The 21,786-nt window shown below is 31.7% G+C and overlaps 1 protein-coding gene across 4 annotated transcripts in view; it reads left to right on the plus strand.

Moving 5' to 3' along the window:
- Nucleotides 1-21,455, plus strand: part of Triqk (triple QxxK/R motif containing) — a 66,994-nt gene extending 45,539 nt beyond the window's left edge. For all 4 annotated transcript variants that reach the window (XM_042673009.1, XM_042673006.1, XM_042673008.1 and 1 more), the window contains 2 exons: nt 13,182-13,267; nt 18,968-21,455. In XM_042673009.1, the coding sequence (XP_042528943.1) occupies nt 13,182-13,267; nt 18,968-19,081 (200 nt within the window). In that variant the 3' untranslated portion in view covers nt 19,082-21,455. The remainder of the gene's footprint in view (nt 1-13,181; nt 13,268-18,967) is intronic.
- The last annotated feature ends 331 nt before the right edge of the window (nt 21,456-21,786 follow it).

Raw genomic sequence — 21,786 nt, forward strand, 5'->3', positions numbered from 1 at the left:
CTAGACTGCTTGCATATTTTGTAAACAACATAGTATGAACAGGAGTTTCATAATGTTTACATTGTATAGGTACTATTAGTAATCTAGAGATGATTTAAAGTACGAAATAGGCTATGTATAGATTATATATAAAAATTATAGCATTTTACAGGAAAGACTTGACCATCTGTGGATTTTAGCATCTAAGAAGTCATTCTTCTCCCTTTTTTATTACCATTTGTATGGAATATCATTTTCCATGCCTTCTCTTTCCACCTGTGTGTGTCATTAAATCTAACATGAGTCTCTTATTGAAAGCATATAGATGAATCTTTTCCAAAGTCATTCAGCCATGCTATCTTTTGGGTGAATTTTATCCACTTAAAGTTAACATAATTATCAATAGGAAAGGAATTGCTATTGACATTTTAATTGTTTTCTGTTTTGTAGTTATTTTATTCCTTTTCAGTGTGATGGTTTTTGTAGTGATATACTTATATTCCCTATCTTTTTGTATATACTATTGGTCTTTTCTTTGGGTTGCATAAAGCATAATAATCTAACTTAAGCTGATAACAATTTAGTTTCAGTTCAAACAAAACTATTCATTTGGTTTTTTCCCCACAAGTTGATTTTTATATTAGTTTTTATTCAGGGAATATTTTCTATGTATCAGTTTCTAATACTAAACACTCTTTTATGGCTTAGTTTGTAGTTGATTTTGATAACATTTCTTCTGTGCTTGACAAGAATAGATTCTTAAAAAGCATTCAAATACAATACAACTTATATTAATTATAGTTCTCTAGTCCATTTTGTATCTGATATATTTTAGCTATCCTTTGGCATGAAAAGAATGAAAATGTCATGATTCCAAATTTTGTAATTCTGTTGTGCAATTTTTGTTTCTAGCCTTTATAAATTAATATTTATAAATGATATTTCTACCTTTTTGTCTCTAATATCCTGTTTGTAAAGCCCTTATGAAGCATTTTCTCAGTGTCCATTTTGAATACTGATAACTTACTTTTGTTTAATATTCTGATTGGTTTTTCTATCCTTTTATTCTTATCTATATTTTAATGTATTTTCATTTTTTGATGTAGCCTAAAAATCGTTATTTTTAAGTAAGCACATTTAATCCTGTAATATTTATTATGAATGATTTCAATTTCCTAATTTCATATTTTATTTTTTATTTACAAAGTATTCACTCTAAATCATTTCTCTAATTATTTTGACCATTCCTTTTAATTTTCTAATTTTTGAATTGTCCATTTAAGTTTTAGATTAATTTTTAGAAGACATTTTTATTCCATCAAAATTTTTCTGCCATATTTGGCTTAATAAAATGTAAGAAGTAACAAAATTTTGACTCATACTAATTATTTTTCTCCTGTTTTTCATATGTAAATTTTTATATCTGTGAAATTTAAATATTCCCATAAGCATAAGCTTTTAGTTTTTATATACTTTTGTATCTCTGGTGAAGAATATTTAATAAATACTTGCTTAAATATTCCTAAAATAACTTGGATTCTCAGGTAACTAAAATTCTGTGTACCATTTTTAACTTGTGTGTCAATATTAATCTTAATTGCCTGCTATTTCTATTGTATGAAAAGTGTCTTAATCTTTAAATTTATCAAAATATGTTTCTATGCAAATTTCCTGAATTTGCATGTCTGAAGAAAATTTTTGTTGTTTATCTTTGATTTTATTTCCTTACTTTCAAAGTACCACAAAGGTACTTTGCTTGATGGAGCTTCTTAAATATTTAGTAGTGATTTTTCTTTTTTTTGCTGGTGTTGGTGTTGTCTTCTTTCGTTTTATATGTTAGTTTATACAAACTAAAGTTTGTAATACTTTATAATATCTGCTATTTACATCTTGTATAACTTGTTGCATATGACTTTTTTGGAAATTAATTAATAACATAAGAGCAACCTGTGGTTTAGTTTCTTAATAACAGAAAGCTTAGCACTTGGATATTCAATAATAATAGATCTTTTGTAGTGTATGCTTTATGAGAACTTGTTCAGCCTTAGTGTTGAAAAATTATCATTTGTTTGAATTTCCTTTATAACATCATTAAAACAAAATACTTGGATAAGATTTTCATTTTTATGATTAGTTTACCAGCTTCTCTCTACAGGACATGATTTTAATAAAATTTCCTTCTTTTGCTAATTTTCCTTTTATAGAAAATCCCTTTTTTTGTTGAGGGAACATATGCTCTCATTTTGTATGATTTGCTAAATATAAAGGTGTTCTATATTTGTAATCCATTGGATCTATTTTTATTGTGTTTCTGTTTTTGTAAAGATTGTTGCTTTATCAAATTGATGAATATTTTAATAATTTTCTTATATACATTTAAAATTTGGCTCAATGAAACAAACAGCTTATGTCTCCTGTACTTTTTTATAGGATGCTCCAACTAAGATTTTGGTTTTGTAATGAATGTCCTATAATTACATGTTCAGCAGTTGGTAATATAATACCTAAAAATTGTGTTCCTAAGGCAGTTAGGAAATTGTTTCATATAAAAAAATTTCATGGTTCTTTATATGAAATTCTGATAACATGAGAAAAGTAAGATTCCATTGAATGCTTTGCCTTTTGAGTAAGGGAGGAGGGATTTGAAGCAGATATTGAGAAATTATTCCAAAAACATTGAAGGTAATATAAAAGTCTTCACTGTTGATTGGCAAATATTATTTGTCAGTATTTTTGGCATGCTGTAAATAACTCATCTTCCAATAATTCTTTGAGTAATTAAATTTAGATTGCAAATTTTTCTATTCAAATATTTTGACTCTTATCTCTTTGCTTTTCTATTGTATCTTAATTGATGTGGTATGTATAAATGGACATTAAATTATATATCTTTGTTATAGAGATCAGACGGTGAATAGAACTTGGTATTCATCCCAGACAGAATTATGATTGAATGTATTTGCAAGATTAAAGCACCAAATTTACTTTTTTCTAATTAAAGGCAATTAAAGATTTCCAGACACAAATAAAAGACAATGAATTGAGGAATAAGTGTAGGAGCAAGTCCATTTGCAGGTGAAAAGATGTGCCTTTGAAGCAGAACCAGCTGTATTTTCATTGAAAGAATAACAGTTTAGGAAGCTTTTCTGCATGTGCTTGCTTGATAGCATAATGTACTCATAAGCAGCTTATGCAGTATTCAGAAAATAACAGTGCATTAATTTTTAAAGCAGCGAAGGCAGAGGAAGAGCAGTACTGCCACATGATGATAATGATTGTGGCTAGTGTAAAGTCAACTGTGGAGAAAAACAGTGAGCCTCTGAAAAATGAACATTTATAAAACAATAAGCAGATATTCACATGATAATGAGCTTGGGAAGCAGTCTCAACAAAGGCTAAAGATGCTGTCTTGTTTCTGGCCAAAGGTAAAGAACTGAAAAGGAAAGATCCAAAGGCAGTTAAATAATCTTTCTTAAAATTTAGAAAACCTTCCCTGTCCCAAGCATGTAGTAATTACAATTGACTACGGCATGAAATGTGAAATAAGAAATACAAATTTCATAGTGAATATTATTTAGTATATAAACTACAGTATTCTTTCTTAAAATAATACAATGTGACATAAGAGATAATGATCATAAAATTTTTGATAGCTATTAAATGTTTTCATATCTATAAACACTAATGTGTTTTATTAGTATTTACTTAAATATATGGTTTTCAACTTTTTTTGTGTATTTTGTCCATCCTGGAGCTTGAACTCAGGACATTGATGCTATTTGTGAATTGTTTTGCTCAGAATTAGCACTCTATCACTTGAGCTACAGATCTACTTCCAGTCTTTCAATGTTTAATTGGAGATAAAAAGTCTCATGGACTTTCCTGCCTGGGCTGGCTTTGAACTACTATCTTCTGATTTCAGTCTCCTGTGTAGCTAGGATTACAAGTATGAACTACCAATGCCCAGCTTTAAACATGTTTTAAAATAAATATGTATGTTCTAATCACACTGGATATATAAGAAAATGAACTTTTAACATTAATGCCTTCTGATTAAAAATTGTAACAAGATGGCTTTTAAATTCCTTTATTTAGTAAAACAGATATTACAGATATTTTTTGCAAAATAGATACAAATAAACTATGAAAATATATAGACACAGATTTTTTTTATAAATATGTTGTGTGTGTTTGTGTGTGTGTGTGTGTGTGTATGCTGATCCTGGTGCTTGAACTCAGGTTCTGGGCACTGTCACTAAGCTTTTTTGTTCAAGGCTAGTGCTCTATCACTTGAACCACATCCTCTTCTGAATTTTTGGTGGTGAGAAGAGTCTCATGGACTTTCTTTCCACAGGCTGGCTTTGAACTGTGATCCTCAGACCCCAGCCTCCTAGTAGCTACAATTAACAGGTGTAAATCATGGGTCCCCAGCAAATATATACTTTTAATTATGATTGATTTTAGTTGATATTCAGCTGTTTTTCAGTTGAGATATCAACTTTTCAGATATGAGACAGGAAGTCTATCAACTGAATACCATGGATTATTTATATTTATAATATATATTTGATAGGCAAAATCAGAGACAGATTGCTAAATGTGCTTTTATTGAGAGCTATATACATATTAAGTGGATATTAGTTTTCTGACACTGGAACAAAACTGATAGGTAATCTCTTAGCAAATGATAAAAATGATTTTAATAATCCCACAGAAAAATTTCCTTGTCTGTTCTACTTTGGTCATTAATTATGATTCTAGAGGAAAAGCAAGATAAAACTGGTGTCAGAAAGAGAAAGTAATTTTGTTCATATCAAATCTTCTTCCAAAAGAATTATCTACTGTAATTAGCCAATCTCAACCTTTTTTCTGCTTTTGTCTCTTATTTCTGTCTGTTCGTATGTCTCTGTCCCATAGATACATATCCTAGTCAAACCTGAGCTGCTGTGCTCTAGGTCCAAAATCTTGAGATATTTGTATATGTATGTTTAAATGATCCAGTTTAAAGTAAGAGAAAAGAATACTTTTAAATCATGAGATTTATAGGGCAATTGAATGTATAGGAAGAATAGGCAAAATTATATTCTTGGAGCAAGAAAAGAAATAGAGGTTCAAGTTCCCATTCTCAATTTAAAATAGTTGTAATTCCAATAATCATTTTAGATTTTCTTGTCTCTAACCATTGTTTGAGTTTGTTGAGGGTTTTGTCCTTTAGAAGGCATATAAATCTTCATTCGAATACTCTATGGTCTTAGTGAATCTCCTAATTATCTTTAAACTTCATGAGTAGTCTTAGTAATTACTGCAAGTATTCCCTCATAGCTTCCCCTGTCTCTTCTGACATCACTGTGTTTTGAAAAAGCTTCAGTTTTGATTACTGTCCTAACTTACCCTAATCAATGCTATGAGTTTTCCTGTTAGCATCTAAGAATTAAAAAGTCTAATCTTGGCTTTCAGTTGAAGAGAATGAGTAATATTGTGCCTTTCCTAGGTTAATGCCTCCCTTTCTGGCAAACTTGAACAACATGAATCACTCTAACTTTGACCCAGTAGAACATTTTTTTCCCCTTTCTTTTAGAGTCAGCTCTAAGGATAGCTAGAATATAGCAGCTGAGGCCAAGATATTTTAAAGAGCTATCCATAAGCATTTTAAATGTTTAAATGGCACAGTTTTGTAATTGTTGAACTAGATAAACCCCAAGTCATGACCATCTTAGCCCTAAGAGTCCCTTAGTCTCATGACCAGTTGGTCAGTCTCGGTAGCCATTCAGGCATTGTTTCTTAATAGCTCTTACTTGTTGAAAAATATACACTATTCCAAAACCCTGGAGACTGCCACTTCTTTTTTATTGGTACCTGCCAAAGGCTTGATTATTTATTTATTTATTTACTTACTTATTTATTTATTTTATTTTATTTTTTGTGAGAATACCGTACAGAGGAGTTACAATTACATGGGCAAGATAATGAGTACATTTCTTATCAAGCATTGTAGCCTCCCCTTTGTTTCCCCTTCCCATCCCTTCCCATACTCCTGCCACCTACCCTCACTATATCCTCCCCGCCCCAATCAAACTTGTGAAGTTCGTTTTTCGAAATAACGACTTGTACATCTCATTGTTTCAGTGGGTCTACCTATATCCCTAGTTAAACGATTTGTTTTTGCCCTTCCCCTCCACAAATTATACCAACATCAAATACAGTAAAAGCAGGGGTTATACCTTGGGAGAGGGACATACAAAGCAACATAGAAATCATCTTATAAATATGTTAGAAATAATTGCATGAAAGAAAAAAAACCACTTGAATCCTTATCTTGGGGTTCATTTCCCCTAACATCAACTTATCTGACCTTTTCTGCTTGACTCAGACATATACTAGTTATTGCAAATAAGGGAAACCATGGGACCAATGTTTCTTTGGACCTGGCTTACTTCACTTAATATAAGCTTTTCCAAGTCTTTCCATTTCCTAACGAATAGGTAAAAGACTTGATTATTTCTATTTCACAGGCAGCCTGAAACACTTCCACTCTGCTATGTCATTAGTGCAAGAGGTAGCGTTGGTTATGTAGCAGTCTGTTACATAATCTTTTATTGGTGTTGAGCCCTACTCAGCACCAGTAACTTCGTAGGCAACTATACATCATCTAGGTAGAAAAAAATGAAATGAATAAGCCAGTTTTCTGGCAGATCAACTCTGGAAGATCCCATCAACTCAGAATATAGAAATCAGCTCAAGGCCACCTTAGGGGAGAAGTTAGTGAGACATCATCTCAATAAAAGACGCTAGGTGTGATGATGATCATTTTTAGTGTAAATGATGGCTATACAATTGTTTTGATGGTATTTAGTATCATATTTGCCTTTCAACCAGTCCCTTCGTGCTTGACTCTTCCATTCAAATAATCTACCTTTTATAATCACTTCATATCATTATCATTATTATTATTTAGGCCTAGATTCTACATTTGAATAACAACATACTACATATGTCTGTCAAGATTTCTGGTTCTATTTGTCTTTCATGTCTGACTAATACTCCATTGTATATATGTACCACTTTTTCTTTATCCCTTTATCAGTTAATAGGGACCTAGGTTGATCATTGGATACATACTTGAAAGTAGTATAGGAAAATCACTTTTAGTGTTTTGATGAACCTCTATACTGATTGTCTTAGTGGTGTGACTAATTTACATGCCCTTACTACCAACAGTATATCAGTGTTCCACCCCTACATCTCATAAGTCATTTTTAAAAAATGATACTCAATATTGGACTTAGAGCTTCTACTTGTTATGTAAGCACTTTACTGCTGATCCATGCCTTCTACTCCAAGAGTTGAAAATATGGTATTGAGAATTTTTATATCTATACTTATCAAAGAAGTTTAGCTCTATTTTCTTTCCTTTCTTTCTTTTTTTTTGTTATCTCATTATCTGGCCCCATATAATGAGTTCAGTAGTTTTCCTTCCTTTTCTTTCCTGCTCTCCCCCACCCCCTTTCTTTTGGTGCTGGTCCTAGGGCTTGAACTCAAGGCCTGCACTATTCCTGAGCTTCGTTTGCTCAAGGCTAGCAGCTCCACTTTCAGCTTTTTTTGTGATTAACTAGAGATGAGAGTCTCATGGGCTTTTCTGACTGGGCTGGTTTCAAACCATGATCATCAGATCTCAGATTCTTGAGTAGCTAGAATTACAAGCATGAGCCCCTGGCATCCAATTTACGTCCCTTTCTATTACATGGAATAAACTTATGATCATGAGTATTATCATTATTATTCATTAAAAGTCTATTAGAATTAACCATTTATCCATCTTGTAGGCTGTGCTTGATTAGGAGACTCTAGCATAATCAATAAAAAGTTAATATTTTCTCGAGTTAGTTTAGGTGGAATATATGCCCCTGGAAGTTTGCCTATTTTTCTATATTTTCTTGTTTAGCTAAATATAAGTTTCTGAAGTAGTTCCCAATTGCTCTCTGAATTTCATTAGTGTTCATTGTGAGACCACTTTTTCATCTCAAATTTTATTAATTTGGATTTTCTGTCTGTTTCTTATGGTTAGTTTTGCTAAGATTTGTCAATGTTATTTACTTTTTCAAAGTAAATAACTGATTATTTCACTGATTCTTTCTATTTTTTTAATCTCTACCTAATATTTATTATTTCTTGCCATTTATTTTTGGTTTTGCTAGTTTTCTGTTTGTTTATTTTGCTTTTTTTTTTCAGTCATGTGGCTTGAACTCAGGGCCTGGGAGCTGTTCCTGAGCTCCTTTACTCTACATTAGTGCCCTACCATGTTGAGCCACAGCCCACTTCCAGTTTTCTGGTATTTAATTGAAGATTAGAATCTCACACCTTTTCCTGCCTGGGCTGGCTTTGAACTTTGATCATCATATCTTAGCCACCTGAATAGCTTGAATTGCAGGCATGAGCCACAGACGCCTTTCACTCTAAAATGACTTGAATTTCCTTTTTCTTCTTTTTTTTCTAGTCCTGGAGCTTGAACTCTGGGCCTTGGTGCTAGGATTACAGGCATGAGCTACTGGTGCCTGATGAGTTGCATTTCTTGCAGACAGAAGATGATCTGGTCTTGTTTTTGATCCAATTTTGTACTTTGTGTCTTTTGTGTAGAGGATCAATACTGTTAACATTCAGAATTATTATTCAAAGGTATGCAACAATTTGTTATTTTTTGCTTTAAAAATATTTGATCTTTTCTGATTTACATTTTCATATCTACCAGTGTAGTGAGATTGATTCTTTGATACTTTCCCATGTATTCATGGTTGTGTTGATCATCTTTTGTACTTTTACGTTCTTGTATTATCTTTAGGGTTGACTTTAGTGTACCTAAGTTTTTTTAGTTTTTGTGTTTAACTTTCAAGGTTATTTTTCTTCTTCAATTAAAAAGATAAAGTTACTGGAAACAGGTATCAAGGTTAGTAATTTCCTTTCAGGGCTTGAAATGTATAATTCCATCCCCTCCTTGCTTTTAGAGGGAGGTTTTGTTGAAAAAAACATACTGTTTTTCTGATGAGTTAACCTATGTAGATGACTTGACACTTCTCTCTTTCAACTTTCAATATTCCTTCCTTGTTTTGTATACTGTATTTAATGTTTATAATAAAACTTGGAATTATTCTATTCTGGTCCCGTCTATACCTTAGTCTATACCGAATTTTCTCAAGATTTATATTTTTTCTGGTATTATTTCATTGAATATTGTCCATATTCCTTTAATTTATATGTTTTCTACATTCAGAATTCCTATTTAGTCTTTTAATGGTGTAATGGGTTTTGCAAGTTTCTTTTGTACTTTTACATTTTTCTTTCTCTTTATCTCATTATTCTAATATTTTTAACCCTATCTTCAAGTTCTGATATTCTATCTTCCATTGGTTTATTCAGGCTTGGTTTTCAACTGCAATTTTATTTGAACTATTGAATTTGTTTCTTCAAGAAATCTTAATTGATTGTTTCCAGGAGTTTTTATATTTTTGAAACCCTATTTCATATCTTTCAATGTCTTTGTTATTTTATTCAGCTGCTTATTTGTAAAATTCAAGTCCTCAAATACTTTGCAGAATGAAAAATAAGGAAAGATCTACTAACAAAACAGTATCCAAAAGAACCAGTGTGACTATATGAATATAAACTATCAAATAAACTATGATAAGTTAATTGAGATGCAAGACATGTTATAATGATAGATCAATTCTTCTGAAAGCCAAAACAAGAGTATCCATTAGGATGGTCTATGTATTTATCTGTAAAGCAAGCCTTAATAAATTTAGGAGAATTGAAAACATAGTTTTTATTCTTTAAAATGATAGACTGAAATTAGAAAGTGCTAACTAAACAAATTTATATACAAACCAAATTTAAAATATGTTCATTAATTAATGTTGTTGTAAATAACTGAGATTAAAATATAAGGTACCTACTTGTATCAAGTGAAAATAATTGATACTATGTCATAGAAGATACAGTGAGAAGATAGTCATATAACCCAGAAATTCATACCTGGTAAAGACAGTATTAAAAAGAATAAAAATTTTAAGTCAGTAATGTAACTTTCTGCGAAGATCTGCTAGAAAATGGAGCTCAAACTTAAAGACAAGCTAAACAGAAAGAAGGAAATAATTTCAGAGCAGAAAGAAATAGAAAAATAAATCTACAACCAGGAGCTTTTTATAAGAAAGATCAAAACTGTTGTAAAACCTTTAATTAACTTAATAAGATGAGAAACTCAGAATTACACTAGGAATGACCTTACAGAAATGAAATGGACTAAAAGATATTATAATGAATAACAAATATCCCAAGACATTTAAATAATTTAGATAAAACAGTATCAAGCGGCAGTAGTGTTAATATTGCCAATGAGAATGAAAAATGGTGAAAATATACATTGGAAATAATGTTTGCAAGCAGTTTTTTAAAGAATTGAACATATATTTATTTACCTGACTCACTAGTTCCACCCCTAGATAAAGTAAAACTTACACTCACACAAAAATTTGTACAGAAAATAACCAAAATACACTTAGGAAAATGAATCAATAGAAAAACTGATTCAGTTTTATAATTCAATATTACTCAGCACTAAAGAAGAATAAATTATTGAAACATACAACTTCAGTAAATTGAAAATACTTGATGGTAAAACAAAGAAGATACTATCACTTCAGTGCCTCATTGTTGAAAAGTCAAACCTATATAAATGGACAGTTAATTGGTTGTTGCTGGAGTTATTAACGCAGGAAGTGGTGACTATCTGGTTATTTTGAAAGGTAATGACATTTTTCTATATCTTATATATATATAATATGGTGGCAGTTACATAAATTGATGAATGCATTGAATTTCATAGAACTGTATAGAAGAAGAACAAAGTAAATTCCTGTACATGAGAAAAATTTAAAGAATATTACAGAACTCTTCTGGAGGAAGAAAGCATAAATCAGTTGACCAGGAATATGTACATGAAGAGGAAAGGATTTGTTACCTAAACTACATAGGGATTTCTATAGTTGAAAGTTTTACAATCATATAAGCATAGGTATCTGTCTTGAGGTAATAAAAATTCAAATGTTGAAAACTTCTCTGGGCACAATGAAAGGTCTAGTTTCAGTTGTACTGAATTTAATAGATGCCCCTGTAAATGTTTTCACTTAGTAGACTTAAAAGCAGAGCTTGTAATATGTACTGTTGGATATCATAGTCAGCAAGGAGAACATTAAATTAATTACAGATTCACTGTTTTGGGAAAGTACTAAGTATATAATAATTTTAATTTTAATACCAATTTTTCATTTTAATGTAAATCTATAAATATTATTCTTTAAGAGGATAAAGGAGCTGAACTGAAATAGAATATATTATTTAATTAACCAAGGGTTATATGGTTCTTATGTAGAATGATAAGCTTTCAACTTACCATGAAAATATAGTCACTGAAATATATTGCAGTATGCTTTGTGGAAAAATGTTGAATAATTGTATGAAGGACATCATGTTTAAAATAATTCTTTATTTGTTTACTTTTTCTCCTTTGTACCCAGATATTATAATCATATAAACATATGCAGCAAACAAGGACTTTTTTTGCAGTTCCTATTATAAACTTTAAATTTCTTTTTAGATTTTCATTGGAAAATTGCTTTGTAACCCTGAGTAAAAGCATTTGATATGTCATCAATTTTCACTATTCTGAACTGTTTATAAATCAGTGGGAATAGTGACATGAATAATTTTGACTGTTGAGATAGGAAATTGGAATGAATGCTTGTCAAGGCTTTTTCTGAAAAATTAAATGTTGCTAATTTAAAATGAATCTGAGTCATATTTTATATATATTACTTATTCTATAATTTAAATTTAGGTTATTTGATATGCATTTATAAAAGGTTCATTTCAGGGTCATTCAACCCCACCAAAAGTAATATTTATTGAACTGTCCTTAGATTCAGATAGACTGCTATATAAAAACACTTCTGAACAGATATTTCTTCCTGTAAAAATTAATAATTTTAACTTTCTAGCCAGTTTTATGTGTTTAATGAATACAACTATATCATTCCTACATTAATCCAGTACATTTGATTTACTTTTCTGCCATTTCTAATTTTGAAAATTTAGGTAAAAGTTTAATGATACTTTTGAGTCTTTAGCAGATGCTAAAGAACTAAATTTAGCCAGGCACTGGTGGCTCATACCTATAATGCTAGTTACTCAGGAGGTTGAGATCTGAGGATCACAGTTCTAAGCCAGCACAGGCAAGGAAGACTGTGAGACTCTAGTCTTCAATTAACACAAGAAAACCAGAAGTGGGGCTGTGGCTTAAAGTGGTAGGGCACTAGCCTTGAGCAAAAGAGCTCAGAGACAATGCTCAGGGCCTGAGTTCAAGTCCCACAATTGAATAAAAAAGAAATAAATTTAATTTCACATTAAATTTTTATGTTCAGTTCACATAAACGGTTTTGTTATGTATTTCAGTGTGGGGAAGATGTGGAAATTAAATTTATGAACCATATTATTTAGAGAAGGGCAATGTAAAGGTAAGTTAAATTTTGGAGAGGAACTGATCTTTGAAAGGAAGGGGAGTAAAGTGGAAGCAAGAAGACTAACAATCTGAAATCTTCAGAAATTATCTTGTCATCTTTTATTTAGTAAGTTTTTTAGATCCTCTGTTAAGTAGAAATAGAAGTTTAATTTGTATTTTTCTAATGAATTTCTTCACAAGTGTCTTAGGGAGTGTTTCTCAAATTTGAATATACACTGTATTTACAATAAAATAAATTCACAATTATTGATATATTACCATTTAATGGTTATGGTACAATTAGCATTACCTATTAATGAATTTGCACATGTATTCATTTATTTATGCTTTTATTTCTAATTGCTTCCAAAAGATTTAACTCTCCTTAAATTTCCTAGTCTTTAAAAAAGTTATTATCTTGTTTTGACATTCATTGCACATCAAATCAAAGACGTTTGTCAAGTCTTCTTGCTGAAACAGTAAGTGAGGAGTCAACTTTTAGATGACAGGTTTATGGTAATCACAACTGGGAACTACTTTGCAACTTTCTGTCCCTGTTTTACTCTGTTTAAACATTCTTTGACATTTCATAGATGACTGTTCAACTTGAATTATATTTAAGCATTACTCATTGTTTGAAACTATTTCTTTCTAGGTAAACAGGATTATAAAAAAACCAAACCTATTTTACGAGCAACCAAATTAAAAGCAGAAGCAAAGAAAACAGCAATAGGCATAAAGGTAGATTTCGATTTAATAACTTTGTAATACGATAATGTATATGCTATTTCATTATATTAAACGGGGTTGCATGAATGTTCTAAATGCTTTATAATGTTTCAGAATTCAAAATTGTTTAAAATAATTTACTCAATGGAAAAGTTCCTTCTAACAGATTTTTCAAGGTCTAAAAATAACACAGTGTTACCTAAGAAAACCAGTTGTTCTTAAAGTTTTAATTCTTTTCCAGCTAATGAATATATCCAAGCATTTCAATGATGTATGTGATGTGGCCTTAGTAAAAAAAAATTCTTTAATGTTCAATAAACGTTGTTTTCATAGTTGCTTAAATTATACTTGTAGAAATGTATACTTATTCATGCTTGTAATTTTACTCCTTGTCTCATTATCACTAGTATTCTCTGTGATGAAATTCTTGTGACATTCCCAAACTTGTCCATTTAGAAATCTGGTGTTGAGCTGCTTAAAGGATAAATGCAACTGAGAATGCTCTTAGCAGACAGTAATTCAGTGTGCTAGCACAATAAAGTTTAGTAAAATGACATTTACATTATTACTCAGGTTATTTCTTTTGCCAAGTTTTTAGAACTGAAATGAACTAAGTAGAAAAATTAGTTTGACAGCCCTGTTGTCAAATATATAACATAAAATGACTACTACATATATTTTATTTAAATTTTAAACTGTTAATAGGAGATTTTGGGTTTTATTTGGCAGACGAAAAATCAATTTTTCTAAGTTACAGCTTACAGCAAATGCCAAGGTATTACTACCAAGCTGTAACAGCTGTTGAACTGCCAGATGATATATTTGGTTTTCTTCCAGAATTTGCTATTATGATCACAAAACATTGCCTTCTTTTAGCTGCTGATTGCCCATTTTGATCAAGCATTGCTGTGTGATGTGATGTGTTTCCACAACACAACCTCTTCAGATAGTATTCTGTGTCAGTTTTTAATGAGAAAAGTAATCTTTTTGTTTCAGGCCAGATTAATCTTTATTTTTTTCTATTTTCATACCAAATTTAATTCAGCTTTAAAAGATATATCAATGACCTAAATTTTATAAAAGCAATGCTTACTTTTTATAGTGCATTTAGTGGCTTGAGAATGGCCTCTTGATTTGAACATTTTGATTCTTGCCCTCTTAACACAATGTATAACTTAATTTCATCTATTATAATGTGGTGGATTTTGTGGTTTGGTTTTTAGAGGAATGTTGGTATAAATTTCTCTTTGGCGTACTTAAATGAGCAGTTCCATATTAAGATTTGAGGAACAGAGCCAGACCCCGGTGGCTCACTCCTGTAATCCTAGTTACTCAGGAGGCTGAGATCTGAGGATTATAATTTAATTACAGCCTGGACAGGATGAAAAGTCCCTGATACTACTATCTCCAATTAACCATCAAAAGAAACTAGAAAGCCGGGTGCCGGTGGCTCACACCTGTAATTCTAGCTACTCAGGAGGCTGAGATCTGAGGATCGTGGTTCAAAGCCAGCCCAGGCAGGAAAGACCATAAGACTCTTATCTCCAATAAACCACTCGCAAACCGGAAGTGGCGCTGTAGCTCAAGCGGTATAGTGCTCGCCTTGAGCTGAAGAGCTGAGGGACAGCGCCCAAGCCCGGAGTTCAAGCCCCACTACCGGCCAAAAAAAAAAGTTAGAAGTGGAGCTGTGGCTCAAGTGGTACAAAATAAGCTTTGGGCAGAAAATGCTCAGTGGCAGTGCCCACGCCCTGAGTCCAAAGCCCAAAAAATTTAAAAATAAAGATTTCAAAAACAATGGAGCCATTGATATACATTTATACCATTTTTATATGTACATCCCTTATTTCATAACTGTGTCCTCTTGAAATACAATTAGCTAACGTGTTTTAATGAAATTTTTATGAGAAATTTTGTCTGAGAGTCTATTAAGTATGTACAGAAGTGTTTTTAACTTGTGATGGGAACGTTGCTCTCTCTTAGTGTATTTGGATATCGTTTGACTTAGCAAGCCTGTGGAAAACAAAGGCCTTTTCACATTTTTCATTAGTATGACTTAGTTGTGCTGGGGGTTTCTTTTGTCATGTCTGTATATGCATACAATGAACCTTGATCAGATCCACTCCGTGCCACTGTCCCTCATGGCTCCCTCACTCTTCCCAAAGCAATCTGAACGAGACTTTAAGTAATGTTTACTTAGCCTGAAAATTCATGTGACGAGCACATTAAGATGATAGGAAACTTTTTAGAGCCAGAACCATGAAGGTATTTTACATTTTAAATCTGGCATACTAATTAGTTTGCCCTGTCAAACTTTGATTGCCTTGTCATTTTGGCATAGTATTTTAAATAACGAAGTTTCTTTCAGCAATTGCCATTTAATGCTTTTTAATTTCCCTAGTGAGTGATTTTATCCATACTGATAATGTCACAGAAGCAACTAAGGTGTAATGAACATCAAACATGTTTGAGTCTTATCTAGTTGATACAGAATGACCATAATAGTGTGTTATTTTACCATTTTATTACTTATTCCTTTAAATGAGTTGTAGTACTGCTCTTCAAGTAGTTTAAATCTATGGAAAATCTGGAAAGATGTATGAAAGGGCAAATTGACACCAATGGCAACAATGTGAGCATGTGACAAAAGCCCTAGGACCACCTCCCTTTTGACCCTCACTGTGACCATGCTTAGTTATGTCTAATCTGCCACCTTTCTAGAATGGACATAAGATAGACAATGCAGTAAAAATATTAAACAGTGAATTTAACACATTGAAGTCACTTATCAATTGTTATAATCAAGAAAGTATGTGTAGGCATTCAATAGTTCTAGTTCATGGAAGTTTTCCCTTGAATGTTTGTCAGTGGCCTTCCTATACTTCAAGTTCTTCTGTTTTGTGCAGCTGTATTATATATTATAGAATGTTCTCACATTTTCTGTGATCATGATGAATGTTAATATTGAAAATCTTTGCCTCGTTTTAGCATAATTTCTATAAAGACCATAAGATATTACTTGAGCCGTTACTCATTTAGGAATCACTGCATTACAATATTATGGAACCTATGGGAAGAAAGATGAGTAAGATGTGATTGTCCTGGAAAAATGTACAAGAGATCACTTCCAGAATTAATTTCCTTATTCAATCAACATTATGCGGACTGAGAAGAGAAACTGTAGGCTAGAAATGTGAAGAACTATACAATAGAGCCTTTGCCCCTAAAGTCTTCTAGTGCTTTTTTTGTAAATCTATGTTCAGAAATGGAACACGGTTTGAGAGAACAGTTCATGATTTGGGCATAAGATCTAAATAATGTTAAAATCTAGAATTGATTTATAAGTAAGAAGCTACTTTTATTTTTTGTCTTGCAAAAATAAAATGTCACAATTTGTCACACAGTGATGCAATGAGTACCACCTAAAATATATTTCCACATCAAGTTTGCTGGCTATTTAATTGACATTCAATTAGAAGAATTACAGTATCACTAATTTTTTTACAATGCAATACCTGTGTTGGTATCATTTAGAAGGAAATGAATCTACATTTATTATTTTCTTTTTTAAAACTGTACCCTAAAGGTATAACTTTAACAAGAGAAAAAAAGATTTTAAAAATATTCAGTTTTAGTATGTAAACAAAATGCCAACCAGATCCTGCCCACGATCTCTTCAGATGATGAGCTTGAAATGTTATATTTGTTCTGTGCTGTTATTTTAGGTTTAAAACTGAAAATAGACACGGGATAGAGAAAATGTTTATGTTTGTGACTCTGTTTTTTCAAGTTGTACCCTTGCTTGAAACTTTCAAACATTCTGCCTTTGTAATGTTCATTTCCTCAATGAATGGAGATAAGTTGAAGAAAATTATGTGATGTTATACCTTTCCAGTAAATGTCATCCTTGTTTCATATATTAATCAGACATCATTTAATTAAATCATTAATAAGTTGAATTTTGTAAATACTCTCCATTTCCTACCTTTAGAGTTCTATTTCATATCTTTGGATATTATGAAAGTATACACATTGTCTTAAGGACAATAAAAACAAGTAAACCAGTGAATTAAGTTGATATGAAACAAGGCTTTAAATCCAGAATAACAACTTTATTTTTACAGTAAGCTAGGTGAATAGCAAGGAGTTGATCAGTTTTGTTGTCCACTCTACAGAACAGATGGAGTTTACAGTTGTGTGTCACTTGTTTATTACATCCTCTTAAAATTAGTAGCTGTGTAACCAGATGGGTCTGGGAGCACAGCTGTGGATCTAAGAAAATAAATGAAACCTGTCTGGTAGTGCCATGCCCTTTTGAGACGCCAAAGTGTTCCAACTGTAACGAAGAAAAATTCACTTTTACTTGACATTATGTTGATATATTACATTTTAAATATCAAGTCATTCAAAAATTGTTGATACTGAGTTTTTCAGCTGCACATATTTAATATTTATTTTCATAGTTTTGATATCTGGGTATATTTAATTTTGAAGCTAAACATCTGAATACAATATTTGTAGTAGTAGCATTCAGGTAAAATTGCATATTGATTATGAATCAAGTTTATTTTTAATGTTTTTCAAGTTTAGCAGGTAGCAAATGTTGTTTTTATTGTATGTTGGTATAAAATTTATTTTACATATTTGTGAATGTAAATGATTTACTACCCCCATAAACCAATACCAGGTAAGGGGTGTGATACACAGTGAACATCAGAAGAGAATACAAGGCCCTATAGGATGCCAGACTGGCACTCTCCATTCTTCATTTCTCTCTGGCCAAATGGAATGTTAGTATCTAGACTATTTATGGTCCTCACACACTTTTTTATGTTTTTTTAATTGTAAAAATAGTGTACAGAGAGGTTACAGTTACATGAGTAAGGTAATGAGTCTATTTCCTTCCGAGCATTGTTACCTCCTCCTTTCCTTTTCCCCTACTATCCCTACCCTTCCACCTCCTCACCTCCCCCGCCTCCTGTAAGTTGTAAAGTTCGCTTTCTACATAGCATCTTGTACATCTCATTGTTACAATAGGTCAAGGGCAAGGGAAATAACAATATGCTCACACGCTTTTCGCTTTTTGAAGATAATATGATTTTTGAAGATAATATGATGTGTGATGCTTCATGAAACCAGTCCTTAGTTTTGTTCGTCAGTATATAAAATACAGAACTTAGGCTTTAAAATTTAGAGTTAGAACAAAATAATATTTAATAAGTGTGTAAACAGAGACATAATCTGTGAAGCCAGTGATTATAGTCATTTGTTACTAATCGAAATGGAATTATAGCTGTTAAAGAAAATCTATATGCAAATTCCATTGCTAATTACAAATGTATTTTTGAAGCAGCAAATAAAGTTAGACATAACTCAAGTAGAGAACACATACACTTTGTAAGTACAATCTATGTTGCTTATATCTAACCTTTTGATATCCAAATCATGAAAATAATATTAAATCAATAAATTTGAATTTTAGTTCTGGGAAAATTTAACTTAAAAGTAATAATAAGAAGGACTATGTACTTGTCATTACAATGGGTTTTATCATGTGCAAAATAAGTTACTTATTGGCAAAAATGTATAAATAAGATGAATATGACTATTTGTTTCAAATTATTCATTGTACATTGGGCAGTAACATGGTCATTTTATCTGGTGAAACAGATAAAAAAAGTCTTTTCTCAAGTCTACTTTTTTTCCCTCCTCTAGGAAGTTGGACTTGTACTTGCAGCTATCCTGGCCCTCCTACTGGCTTTCTATGCTTTCTTTTATCTCAGACTGTCCACAGATGTTGACCCAGAAGTGCACAGAGATGAAGATTAGCTGGGCATCAATACATTAAAGGAAAATAATTTTATGAAAGAATCTTTTGGACCAGTATCTCTGAAGAATTGGCTCTTGACTATAATGACTGCTTTCTTCTGAGACTTTCGGTTTGCAGAAATATCTTTTTAAACAGTCATGTAAGACATTAAGAAATGAACTTACCTATCAACACAATATACTGCTGGATACTTTTAGAAATATTTCTACTTGGACAGACATATTATACATGGCACATTTAGATGAAATTGATAATAGATCCTAAACTTTTCAAACATGCTACCCAGCTTACATTTATAACTCCACCAGTCAGAAATGAGTAAATTTACTCTTCTATGATTCTTGCAGGTAAACAGTATTCGAATCACATTCCAAGGCTAAGAAGGAGTAAGTCCTGAAAATGTTTATTTTACCAAGAAGCCCCAGTTTCTTTCCAGACATATTTTATATCATTAGAGAGACTATCTGTACATACAACTTCAGTAATTTTTATCCTTCCTTGCCAACTGTTCTGTGCACATGTGCTCTGTCAGAAATGGCAAAGAGTAGTGTAGTAGAGTTCCGTGCCTCTTGGGCTATCCAAACTGATGTAAATAGAAAGTTCAGTTGATCTTGGTTTTAATTAACTTATTACTCTATTAATATAAGCTTGGAATTCTATTTTAATTATGTTGTTCTGGCTGTCTGCAATATCAGTTTGCCCCTCTTGTTAAGGAGAGATGTAGCAATCTGTCATTTAATTGTGCAGTCTTTTTCACACCCTACAATTAGCAGAAGTCTTACCTCCTCAGAATCATTTTCTTGGCTGTCTTCTGAATGTGAACAATGTGAAGTTGTTTCGTGTGATTATATTTTGTCTCTTGAGAGTTAATTAGAACACTTTAGTGAAAAATAAACAGTAGAAGAAAGTATAAAACTCATATAACTCTCACATGTACTTTTCTGTTTATATATTTTGATATATTTTGCATTTGTTGGAGCATAATGACTAGTCTATGCAATATTTTATTGGCAACCAACATTTTAATACATTTTCAAAAACATGAACACATAAAGCTCAGAAAATTGGAAAAGATCTACCTACAACAGAGTTACTAGCTACTACATCATATAAGGATGCATAGAAAAATAGATTCTTTGAAATCTATGCACAAAATGTTTAATATTGTGAATATATGGTACAAAATAATAAATTCAGTATTAGAATTGTTTCTGTACTTTCCAAGATTCAAAAGCTTTGATAAATACCCAAGAAGCATATCATAGCTTTGTAAGTGCAGCTTCTAAAAGGCAAGATATTCTTTGGTACTTATGCAAAGAAGTTGAATGTGTCACAGTGTAGTGTACATTCTGTAGAATTTTTTTAAAGCAGCATCATTTATTTCCTCAGTGCAGAAACAGCCAAGGATTCCAATATCCTCACAGATTATTTACGCCAAACATCTGCGGGCAAAATTTAGCCAGTGTTATTTGCTAGATTCTTCCTCATGAACTCACAAACTGGAGACACAGAACAAGACTTCGTACACACTCGCCACAGTGGACCAATCCAAGTGGCATTTTTAGGAAAGGTTGCAGCATTTTATGCCATGTGGTATGTCTGTTCGTGAAGTGGGAGGCAAGGGAATATCCAAGCTGGCATTTTGGATATGATGGGCCTTTTACTTTCCTGAGTGACATGCCACATGTCAAGAAATACTGCTTTCCTCTACTCTTATCACATGTACGTGAACAACTTTCATTTACTTATTTCCATCCCATATGGTGTTAAAGAGTCACATTAAATAAAGGTTATTTCTGGTTTTCAGTAATAATTTAAATGAAAGGATGTAATAGTTACTTATTAGTTACATATCCAAATTAGCAGAATTCATGGTATTTAAAATAGATCATTATACTCTTATAAATGTTTGAAAATTCATCATTGTGAGAAAAACTAAACGATTCTGCCATACTCATGGGGTGTTCTTTTGGGGAAAATATTGCTTCCTATAGCAATAAATATTAGTCTAAATGTAACATAATTATAGGCAAGTTTCATTGCCTAATTTATTGGCATCTAGATTCCATTCATATAGCTGATTGATTTATGATTACCCAGAGAATCACAAGTCCCAAAGGCTTAAAAGATTCGATTTCTGTAAATAGCAGGTAAAGTGGAATAACATATATTTACACAATACTGTTTTCATGAAATGCAAATTTCACCAACTCACGTTATCTGGGAAGCAGCCAATCCCTTGAAGAGCAATCCAGATTGAAAGACTGATTTATATGGTTTGAAGAGAAAGGTGATATCTTCTTGCTATTTCAGGGGACTATACTTTTAAATAATGAGTGGTGTTTGGAATAAATATCAGACTGGCATCAGACACAAAATTTAGAACTGGCTAGTTCCTATGTAATAATTTACTGCTTAGAGTAATTCAGAAGAATAAATAAAACATATATTTAATGACTTTTCAGAATGTTCAAATATATTAATGTACTCTGCAGAATATTTCAACTAATGTAGGAGACCTAAAAAATAACCTTTGGAATATGTGAGGTATGAAAGGTTGCTGGTTTTTAGTTTGCATGTAGGTCTCAACTAGGGAAAATAATGCATAAATTTATTTTCATTTAAGAAGAGATATTGCAAAAAATAATCTCCTGTCCTTTTTCTTCTTAAAAGATCTGCTTTATTAGAAACATAGGGTTAGTTG

Source organism: Dipodomys spectabilis, unplaced genomic scaffold (genome assembly GCF_019054845.1).
Source record: "Dipodomys spectabilis isolate Male_0828 unplaced genomic scaffold, ASM1905484v1 ptg000783l, whole genome shotgun sequence".
NCBI classification, from domain to species: domain Eukaryota; kingdom Metazoa; phylum Chordata; class Mammalia; order Rodentia; family Heteromyidae; genus Dipodomys; species Dipodomys spectabilis.